Consider the following 12,094-nt stretch of genomic DNA (forward strand, 5'->3'; position numbering starts at 1 on the left):
TTCTGGTTAAGGATTTCCATTGGAACTCAGACATTGATTTTCACCTTGACAGTATTCTTTTAATGGAAAGAGGAATATGTATTAAAATTGGCTTGACCGAGAACTGTATTTGAAACCTAATTTATGCAATGCAATAGTTATCTACTATTTTTTTTAATGGATGATAATGGAATGGTAACCTCGCCTGCGCTATGAAATGATAACCCTTAAAAGCTTTCCTTTTGACCTTCATTGATCATCTTTCACTGGTACCTCGCCAACGTATACCGTTACTGCGGGCGGGGTTACCATTCCTTTATCATTCATTTAAAAAGAAATTGTAATATGCCCCATATATCAAGTCTTGTCTAAAGTGCTCTATAAGTCAAGTCAGTTGGTCCATCGTAGGGAATTCTTTAGCTACTACAAATCGATCTAACATTTAAAAAATCCTGACGGTTAAAAAAATGGTTACTGGAATATTATTTTAATTTAGAATTGTTTTTGAAAAAATTTTACTGATATGTATATTTTAAAATAATGAAATGTATGTATGTAAATGTATAAACAATTCAGCTATACTATATACCATTTATTATATTTTGGGATTTTAATTTCGGACTTGTTCTGGATTTAAATATATTGACACGAGACTCCTGTCAAATCGTTCAAATTAATATTTATACAAATACAGAGTTTATAATGGGTACTAACATCCCCATTATTAATTACTAATGAATTCGCCATGATGTGTCAACTGACTTGACTTCCTGCAAGTTTCTATTTAGGAAATAAAAAAATATTGTTATGTTTTATTTCAATTGTACTTAATGAAAAGATAATCAAGTTTTGTTGCAATTATCACAGAACTACCTAAATGTATTTAGTAATAGCTGTATCCCACGATTTTACTTGCGTAAGTACATAAAGTATTCTGTGTGCTAAATTAGGGTATAATCTACCCGTGTACTAAATCACTTCTAAGTAATTTTTGACTATGGAAGAGTAATAAATAATCATCTGTCCATCGTTTTATAGCATTTTATATGTGATTCTTTAGATTGATATAACTTTTTTATTTATGAACCGATTGATTTAAAACAAACACAAAATTGTCACAATATTGTACACCGCTGTACCCGCTGTCATTAATGCTCCTTTCCACTTTGGGTATTGCTGGAAGAGAAATCTATTAGAGTTAAGCTCGCCTTTGTACATTTGATTACCTCTGTCATATTCTTACGTATCATTGGTGTGTACAAATGTATTAAATAAATAAATAAATAAAAAATAAATGTTAAGTGGAGCAAACCGCAACGCATTAGTGAAACCGCATTCAAATCGGTAGAGCCGTTTTTGAGATTAGCGTGCACAACGTGCGTTGCCAGTAGTTGCGGCGTTTGGCAAGCGGATAGCCGATTGCATTTAGGCATTGATGATGTAAAAGGAACGCTGCTGCCCATCTCATAATGATAAAGTTCTCTTAGTCGCCTGTTACGACACCCACAGGAAATGAAAAGGTAGCCTATTTTAGGCCGGGATCATACATACATACATACATATCTGTCACGCCTGTCTCCCATTAGGGTAGGCAGAAACAATGGAACGCCAAATGCTTCGATTCAAACAAACCTCTTTCGCTTCTTCCACATTCATCAATCTTTTCTTCTCATGCCGGGATCACACGACTAATAAAGTCATTAAAACATCAGCATAATCTTTAACTGTCCACTGCTGAACATAAGCCTCCCCCTTAGGGGGTTTTGCCAGTAGTTTTGCCACGTTTCGCAGACGAATTGGCAACCGCAGTTAGGCTTTAGAGACGTTTTAAGAGGGACGCTACTAACCATCCCTCGCCCTCCCTTAGTCGATTCTTACGACACCCACGGGAAAAGGAGGGGCTATATAAATCTTCGAGTTATATAACCAGCTTATTGGCACTACAGCTTGCTTATCCTTACCAGTGGGAAAAGGTAATGTAAATTGGCACACGCTCTATGATTTTAAAACATAATCCTCTATATAACATTCAATAACACCACATACATAATGGTTTAATCAAATTGATGATGGGAAAATTTTTGATATCGGTTGAATTCAAACCCACGACTTTTGCGGTCTACAAGTTGCGACAGTAAATCATTGATACATGACGTTTTTAGATAAAAAAGCTTGACAAAAGAGTCGAATTAGATTATATAGAGTTTCGAGCCTAAAAAACAGGCCAACTTTTTGTCAGCTAATTGTCAAATTAGCCGACTCGTTTTTTAATTATTGTGCTATGTTTGTACGTATGCACACAATGGATCTTGACGTACATATATATTTAATTATTTAATAAATAACATGAGTTTTTGCGCATTAAAAAGATGTAAAAATTATAAAACAAAATAAATATTTCCCAAGAGACTACAATATGGGGTTCTTCAAAAGAGGGGTAAAGAGGTTTCTTCAGGGTCGGCATCGCGTGCGTAATGTTTCTGGTATTGCAGGTGTTCATAGGCTACGGTAACCACTTACCATCAGGTGGTTCGTATGCTCGTTTGCCACCACAGTAGTAAAAAAAAAAATTATAGAAGTTATAAAGGAAACACCAAAGGGAGACTTTGTACAAAATTCGATTGCTTGGGTACCTCTGTCCCATTCGTGTTTCAACCGTAAAGCAGCTGTGTTTGCATGGCTGTGTTTCGGTTTGAAGGGTTGGATATGGCGTGAATTTAATGGGTACAGAGGAATAACACCTGAGTCCTCACGAATGGCAACGCATGGGGGGTATCATGGCCGAAACAGTATATTTTGTTATGTCCATGGTACTGCTCATGTCTATAGGCGACATTTACCATTTTCTATCAGGTGGGCCGTCAGCTAGTTTGCCATTATAAATTGTATAACCAAAAAAATATTCATAACTGTTTATCATGCAAAATTGTATGAAAAAGTTGAACCGCTTTTCTCGAAGCATTTGTATGGAGACAATCTATATAATCTAAATATGAGATATACATTGGCATTGAGGGAAAAGGACTAACATGATTGGTTAAAAGATTGGTATTGATATCGTGAAACAAAAAAAAAAACAAAAAAGAGGTTTATTCGAATATATTTTTTATGGGCAATAAAAAACAAAATTGAATTAACCTAGTTTTTTTAAGACAACTAGTGCAAATCTAAAGAGTCACACTGACATTGGTATAAACGTGTAAAAGTAATTAAACTGTCTAATTCAATTTATAATTCCAACGTAACTACAGAACACAGATGGACGTGTTAAAAATAATTAAAAGGGTTTAATAAAATCTATAGACTTGTAACAATCCTTATTTTATGCTGTCTACACACCGACGTGTCTGTAGATTAACTATAACGCCATTATTTCTCTTGGCTTCGCTCAGAGAACCTATTATCTTAATCCCGTCAGAAATAAGAATCCTTCATCGTCATTTATATGTCATAAGGATAATTCTATTTTTATTTGAAAGGAAATACTTTCAGAGTGGTGTCATAGAAATGTTCTAAAAATCGGTTTTGTAATATAGTTTTTAAATAAATATAACTGGTTTAGTCATGACTGAAATTGTTTTTTTTTTATTTTAAATTATTGGAGTTAGCTTTCTGTCCCAGATGTACTTTGATTCGTCAGGTAATTTCTTCTTTTAAATATAGATAGATGATAATTGTTTATAGATTATTCATACTTTTTTCCACTTTCCATCAGGAAGACTGATTTGTAAACTAATTAGAGAGTCGAGAACTCTAGAAAGAAAAAAAGCTTAATTTTTATATACATTCTCAAATATACTGGAGATAAGAACGATATGTTTGGTTGATTCTTTTTTTGAATTTTGAAACAGATGATATTTTGAGACAGGACAATGTTTGTAGCGTTAGCTAGTATAAAATTTTAAGTCAAAATAAATAAGTTGGTTTACTTTACTTAACAATAATTTTGTCTGCATTGTGTAGCTAGCATAACTTAAGAGTATGATGGTAGCGTCCTATAACGCAACCTTAAAAAAAACCTTATGTCAAATGGAATAACACCAGCAAACAAATTAGATAGGCCCTAAAAATTTATATGACACTTATTAAAAGGACATAGAGTTGGAAATCCAGTGGTATTTTTATTTTTGGCAGTAGTACAATTGATATGTCCGTAAGGTCGATTTTGCGCGCGATCCGAATGACAATGTATGGGATACAATTGTCTATAAAAGCGATGCGCAGGCGCAGGACATAAAGCGAAAGTGAACGAAAATGAAGGTGATTACACGCATTTTGTGTTTCATTTGTGTTGTGTAGTGTGATTTGTGTACATATTTCATAATCATAGAATTTTAATTTGCGAAAAGGAATTATGAGTTTATAATTTCATACCAATATTTTAATTAGGATAAAACATCCCTCTGCCTACCCCGCAAGGGACGTGACGTGAATACATGTGACTATACGCATATCTAATTAGTACTCAGAGATATTGGATGTAGTAAATGATCCGAATTATTATTAACAAAACTAACAAAGGTCAAAAATGTGAAACGATTTGAAATGCAGTATTTTCTATCAAGATAAAAAAAATTAAATCGGCAACCCCAAATTAGACTAAAACATATCTATATGGCGAAAACGATTTGTTTTAAATACAACATTGATTTAGATAAATTAAAAATATGTATTTATATCAAATTGTAAAACATTTTACATCAAATGGCTAACTTTCTGTTTTTTGAAGTTAGTTGAAAATAAAGTGCTAGGAAAATAAACAACTCAGCTAGGAATGTGACTTTTGGTTACTGGTAGTTCTTACACTGTGACAGTCCCTGAATTTTAATTTTACCATTTAAACGGAAATGTCTAATTAATTTTTTTTCTCATCAAGGTATAAGTCGTAAAACGATAAAAAAAATTAATTTCATATAAAAAAAGTAAACTTTAGAGATATACGAAGTAGCACTAGGGGGGAAGAGTTTGTTACTTACTAGCAATATTCTTTATCAAAAGGACTTTCACATAAATTACATTTCTGTCTAGAAGCTGCTGTCTGTGATATTCCTGGCCCTGAGTGGAGTATTAGGGGAGGCGCCAGCGCCGTACCCTCCTAGTGGGTTCAGACCCGCTGGTCCAGCTTTCGAGTTACCACAGAGACAGGTACGTTCTAATAGTTGACAATCTGTTAAATGTCAAGGTTCAAATAACTGACGAGACTAGGCTTAGACTAGCCTGTAATAATCAGATATTAGAAGTATCTTGAACTGGTGTATTTGTGTAAGAATTATGAAAATGGATGAAGCAAGAGATGTTAGAATAAAACCTAACGTTACTCGATTCGTTAAAGAACGAAAAGAAAAAAGAAAACTATCTATCTTAGAGATAGATATAAAAATACTTTTTTACAAAGCAGCCAACAATTTGGTGGAAGGTAATAATCGTCGCCTATAGGTATGAACAGCTCCATGATTATACCCTTTATATTAAAAGTGCCCCTTAAGTATGTATTTCCACTCCTGATGATGTACAGGAATAGCAACATCCCGACTTGCACGTGAAAGAGATCCATTCCAATTAACTTTCGAAACAGAAATCTGTGGAGGAGCAGAGGTAAATTGATATTGGTTGTTTACAGAATACTCCATCACAGCAATACTTGCCAGTGGATCCTCGAAGACCGCTGACTCCTAACAATGAATATGGACCTCCCGAAGAAGAGGACGTGTCAGTTCAAGGTCTTCCTACACAGGAACAGCTACCAATCTTCCAAGGTTCACCAATAAATGGACAGGAGTATGTAGGACCAGCTCTGCAGACTGATTTGAAGAACTTGGATCAGAGTTTCCAGCAAAGTCAGGTGAGATTTAATATCACACTAGGCTACATAATAATCATCACTTCAATTACACGTTTAACCTTTTAATCGTCTCATCTGGAATTATCCGACAGAAAACTTGTGTATATAATGAGGAATATAATTATAAAGAGGATAGTGAAAATAAGTACAGAACAAAAGTTTATAAGATTTTAAAATTAGTTCTCATAGTTAGAAATATTAAAAAAAGGTAAATTTAATAAAAACATAAATAATTGCAATATTTTCAATAATACTTCTTTCTGTATACTTTGATTATTAAAAAAAAATAATTATAAAGTTTCATGAACATTTTATTGTAGTACCAACAACAACAACAGAGGTACAGAGAGTATGCTAGACAAAAGGAATTAGAAACTGCACGGGCAAGAAATAATGCTAACGGACAAGCAACCCCAGCTGTGCCCAGACAATTCGTACCACGCACCACTATTACTCCAGAACCTACATTCACTACGACTGAGACACCATCAACGACTGAAGCTTTAGATCTGAATGAAGGGGAAACTTTAGAAGAATCTAAACCACAAAAGAATGCAAAAACCTCAGTTGAAGTTTCTAAACAGAGATTGCAAGAGTATCCTGGGGAATTCTTCTTAAGTTCTTTAGCTCAATTGCAACTCCAGCAGCAATTGGTCCCCATACAGCAACTTGGACAACTAAGGGCACCATTATTCGTACCACCAACTCGAGATGTTTCTCAAAGACAAGTCCTATCGGGATATGATGCTCAGACTCACTTCGCAGCTTTACCGTCAGTTTTAGCTCAAAGACAAGTGCTACAACCGCAAGGAGTTGTTCAGAATCAACAACCGTTCCAAAACCCTGGTGTGTTGGTAGCACAGCAGCAACCCACAGGTTTTGCTCCAAGTCCTGTGCAACCATTGAATCAGTATCAGCCTGTGGTTCCGCAAGTGCAACAGTTTCCACAAATCCAAGCGCAACCCGCATTTGGTCAACCACAACCAGTAAATCCAAATGTTTACGGACAACCTAGGCCCGATACTGAAGATGTTGAGGTGCAAGACCCTCAGTTGCTGTACCAACAAACGTACCAGCCCCAACTTTATCAGCAGCCAAACATTCAGCAGTTTCCTCAAGAACAACAGAACCTCTTGTTGTCCCAAGCTCAAGTGAACTATCCTAACCAAAACCAGGGTATTCCAAATCAGCCACAGTCTGTGGGTCAACAGCCAGGCCAGTTCCCTCAACAGGGCTACCAGGGTCAGGATGCGTTCCTTCAAAGCGGTTTAGACGTGAACCAACAAGGCAACGGTGTCGAAGATGATGAATCAGACGATCAAGACGGCTCGACGGCTACATCTGTCGCCACAGCCTTTGGCACAAGGTTAGTAGATTCCTATAGAATTCAAATTAAGTGCCATGATTTAAGTCACGTAAATATGTTAATAGTGTGTAACAAAGCCCAGCATTACCATATTGTCACTATAACATGATGAATTCTGATCTTATTAATATGTATGCTGGATGGCAAGCCGATTGTAGGTTTTGTTTTTCAACTCGATCAGGTATCGTGTCATATAAATGGTTGATTTAATGTGATAATATACACAGCTATCGCGACTCAGTTTATAGAGGATGAGATATTGAAATCATTAACGTCCATTTAAGATTCTGCAAGTAAAACTGAGTATTATGCTAAGTATTGTGAGTTGACAAACGACAAAAAAAAAAAAGAAATAGTGAGTCCCACACATTAACATGGCGCGTCCATCTCTTATTATTATGTTCTTAATTGCATTAAAAAAAAAAGATACAGCGATTAGTTTAACAAGTTTCTTCAGTAACTTCTCAGTCACTAGTTTCTCAGTTAACCAGAGAGAGACTGTACAAAAGTCGTCTCCTTTGGTAGCTCTGTCCCATTCGTATTTCAACCATGAAGCAGTTGTGTTTGTATGACTGTGTTTCGGTTTGAAGGGTGGGATATGGTGGCGGATTTACAGGGTACACAAGCATAACACCTTAGTCTTCAGGAATAGCAACACATGGGGGTATCATGACAGATGTAGACACATGTAGACAGTTACCACTTTCCATCAGGTTCTATTCTATGTTGCATAAAAAAGTCACATTCAAAAAAACTTACGTTAGCATGGTCCAGAATAGGATACAGGATAGATTATATTACTTATTAGGTATGGAAGGCTCAAAATTTTTGTCTAGGAACTTATTGTAGTTGTAAAGAATATGTAAGTTAAATCAAGGTCTATATTTTAAAATCTAAAATGTGCTATTACAGGACACAACCTCGTGTGTACACACAGTACGGAGCGCCCGTCCCGGTACCGCGAGCTCAATTGGACCCAAACTATCAAACAACCACAGAATCTACTGCTGAAGTAAGTGATACTATTGATTATGTGTGCCTTAACTGGACATATGCCAATAAGGCATATACTACACAAGATGGGTCTATCTTCGGACACACTGTGCAGACTATGCGGGGAGAAATCGGAATCCATGGAACACTTGATGTGCAACTGTGATTCGTTGGCAAGTATGCGTATGAGTCTACTGGGAACGGCTCCAGAACCAGGGGACTACAAATATCTTAAACCGCGGGATATCGTTAAGGTAACACAAAGGATCTATGAAATGATGGTATAAGGCAGGGGGAAGCACAAAAGATCCCAATGGGTCGACGTGCAATAGCTTAGCTCACCCCATATGCGAATATAAGATAAGTGATATATTATGAGTATAAATGTTAAAGGTAAGTTTGTTTGTAACACTTTGCTTTGTTTTAACAGGACAACCAACGATCATGAAATTTGGTTTATACGTAGTGTTTAGAATGAATAAGGACATAGGATAATTTTTAATTCGGTCAATCAATACATCCTGGTCACGCAAAGGAAAGTTTAGTAGTTTGCAGGTAAAAGTTAGATGAAATTCTTTATGCGATTCTTTTATGCAAATTAGAATAGCAAACAAACTAAGGGAAACCTAATGACAAATGGTAACAATCGCCTATATACATGAATAGCACTGTGAATAATATAGAATACACTGTAACGGTCATCTAATCATGATAGTTTACATGTATTTTTGAGGACTAAGATATTCTAATGCCTCCGTAACCTCTAATTACACTGTCATCTGCCATTTGTTCAGCGGCAGATAGACGAGTAGGATGGATGCATTCAAGTGGACAGACTTTTTTAAAGGCTCAATAATTTTGATTTAAATCATATTAAAATATATTATTTTGCAGGCAACTACTGATGGTCCAGCTGTAGCGGAAGCGAGTGCAGTCGCTGTTGATGGCAAGAGACGAAGCGCTAAATTGAGGTAAAAATATTAAACTAAATCCTGCTCTCACTGCACCGGTCTAACCTTTATGCCAGAGGAGAAAGGAATTGTTAGTAATAGAGACTAAAAATCCCATTGCTAGCAATATACCCAACCAGGTCGACCGCCTCGTGGTTCTCCCTGGAAACTATCATGGTTAATTCTTGATGAATTCATCATGATAGGCTAACTGACCTGTTTTCATTGTCATCAATCACCCTTCACTGGTGCTCCGCCAGCGTATTCCGTTAGCGCAGGCGGGGTTACCATTTCATTTTCACCCATCAAAAAAAAAATCTTTATGCCAAATGTTACATTAACGTGCCCATATAGATATATTTAATGTGAAATTCGATATGTTAGTTCTCAACTAAACGGGATATACAGATTTACTCTTGAATTTAATATCGATATCAAACAGGTTATAATTGGGATCGATTTACAATAGTTTGCATTGGCAAGTTACACTAATATGCATCTATCAGAACAATATGGAACCATTACGTCGCTAGTGTTGCAATTCGAGAGTGCGAAACGTCTCAATTTCAATATCGATTTATTGGGATTTATTTTAAGAGTAACCTCAATGGCAAAAACAACAATTTTGGATTTTTCACTGAATCTGTCTAAATGTAAATGTAAAATTTCATATAAATTGTTTGGTCAAGGATAATAGTTTAAAAAAAATTAAATACAATACTATTTCCCGCGAGTTCGTCGGCATGATTCCGGTATTTTGGAACTGTTCTCCATGCCATTTCTCTATGATAATCTAATACAAATTAGCAGAAAATCTAAGGATATCGATTCAACGGTATTTTTTGTCACGCAGTATCTTTATTAACCCTCTAAACGGCCATTCTACGATTTCGACGTGCTCGCATTTTTTATGTTTATTAACGTTGTTATCCCGCGATTTTTGGTTTTGTAGATTGATATTGTTTCTCAGAATCTCGCTAGATGGCTTAATATTCGTACTGCTATTTGTTGTCAAAGCAATGTGTTTTATTGTTGTGAAAAAAATGCGTGGTCAGAGTACTCTAGTGAAATACACACATAATTGAATATTATTTTTTAATGGAGCGAATTAATGTTAAATAATTTTATTTAAATTTTAGGAGCCGCCGGGTACGTCCTGTCTTCACCTTGGACAGATCCGGACATTTAGTGCTGGCGCCTGAACAGAACTGAGTACAATAGTCAATTATATACGGCGACGATGATTACCACAGACACCCCCTTACTTATTAAAACTACATACAATCATGTATACAAAGTATAATTACAACTGGACAACAAAAATTTTATGCATTTGCTATATTTGTTGTTTTAAACAAAATTGTTGGATATGACAAACATAAAATGTTAATTTTCTATTTTTCAGTTATATATACATTTAAAAAATGAAAATGTCTTTTAAAAACAATACTACAATAATTAATAATCAAATAATAAATGGTAAATCCACATAAAACGAATGGCATAGCCATGCATAAGCAATACGTTTGATGTTTTTTTTTTAGTTTTTGACAGTATATATGTAATATTTATTTTATACATTTATTATGATAGATGAAAAATAAAGTCCCATAAATAAGACGAATAAACGACAGCCGATTACTAAAAATCAAACTACTTATGTTTTATACCAAAGATCTGAACGTAGCATTAAAACAGCAAAACAACTTTAACTCCAACAATTGCTCTTCATTTTTTGCCCGTAATTCAATGGAAATCAAATAAAAATATTTTTTTGTTAATTTTCCAAAGGCGTTTCATCTTTCACCTCTTATAGGATATAGGATAGTTTATTGTGTAATTTTTTTTATTTTTTTTTTATCTTCTGTTGAACTTAAATGTAATAATTAGCAGGCAAAAATAACAATGAATTATGTTGACACTTGTCTCTTTATAATATTAATATATATTTGCGTTTATAATTAATAAGTAAGGGGTTAAGATATTAAAATACGCTTTAAAAAAAAACTTAAGTACATACTAAGGTACCTACGAATTGATATGTGAATTTTCAAATTTGTAACATCGATGGTTTGTAAGCACCTTTATGATTTAAAAACGTCAAGTTGGATACTCAGTAATAACTGCATTCATACTGACAATGAGTAAATTACATATTTATAGTAGGTAGTATTCTATATTTATAATTCCATAATAATTATAATAAATTATTATTTATTAAAAAAAAACGACGTTTTATTTAAACAAGCTCTCCATTGCGTAGTCTGTTTAAAATAGTTAACAAACAATTGGCCGACAATAAAACAGTCTATTAATATCCACTAGTTGTATAAATAAAAAATCAATTAGTTGTTTAAACGTGTCGATCTGTCACTAATTTCATGACAATTTTAACAAAACTTTTTTTTTCTATATTTTAAGAACAATTGAAACAAATCATAATTCCTTAACATCATTTAACAACGTTGCAACTTCATACGATGCTATAGAAATCGTATTGTCTTGAAACTGTTTAAAATACCAATGGTTACACCGTTGGTATTTTAAATACAAGTTATAAATTGTCTTCAAGATCATTCTTCAGCCCTGAATGTAAATTCAAAACAGATTTGTTTTTATATTAACTTTTACCCACTACTTCCGCAAGAAAGGGATACTATAGTTAACTGACCGGGATAAAAAGTAGCTTATATCCTTTTTCATCCCATAAAGTACCTGTAAATCTTTTATAGTGAATGGTGAAGCAGTGTCCGCGCCAAAAGGTAAAAAACCAACAAACTCAATTCCACGTTTATGATCTTTACACGGATATTTTGTTAAACGCAGTAATGTTAGTTTTTGGTTACTTTTACGTCAAATTTCTACGGTAAAATGAGTTTTGAAATAATCCGCTAAAGGCGCAGCTGTGATTTCAATATAAGTTATTGGCGTAAAACGTGAAGGCTCTTATGGCCTAAGAGGCCC

The 12,094-nt window shown here is 34.6% G+C and overlaps 1 protein-coding gene across 1 annotated transcript; it reads left to right on the top strand.

The window, feature by feature from the left end:
- The first annotated feature begins 4,147 nt into the window (after positions 1-4,147).
- Positions 4,148-11,312, top strand: LOC113521109 (PAX-interacting protein 1-like). The gene is made up of 7 exons (XM_052891977.1): positions 4,148-4,239; positions 5,008-5,124; positions 5,600-5,821; positions 6,142-7,187; positions 8,100-8,199; positions 9,075-9,151; positions 10,270-11,312. Exons 1-7 carry the CDS (start codon positions 4,234-4,236, stop codon positions 10,340-10,342), a joined length of 1,641 nt encoding a protein of 546 aa, XP_052747937.1. The 5' UTR covers positions 4,148-4,233; the 3' UTR covers positions 10,343-11,312.
- Positions 11,313-12,094: the final 782 nt, after the last annotated feature.

The sequence above is a fragment of the Galleria mellonella genome, unplaced genomic scaffold (genome assembly GCF_026898425.1).
Source record: "Galleria mellonella isolate WM207_F2 unplaced genomic scaffold, CSIRO_AGI_GalMel_v1 utg146, whole genome shotgun sequence".
Taxonomy (NCBI): domain Eukaryota; kingdom Metazoa; phylum Arthropoda; class Insecta; order Lepidoptera; family Pyralidae; genus Galleria; species Galleria mellonella.

Bases quoted from the DNA above. Each gene is read 5' to 3' on its own strand.
- LOC113521109 (XM_052891977.1), top strand. The intron at 5,125-5,599 runs GTACGTTCTAAT...GGTTGTTTACAG, and splicing joins TCGAGTTACCACAGAGACAG to AATACTCCATCACAGCAATA. The intron at 5,822-6,141 runs GTGAGATTTAAT...ATTTTATTGTAG, and splicing joins AGAGTTTCCAGCAAAGTCAG to TACCAACAACAACAACAGAG.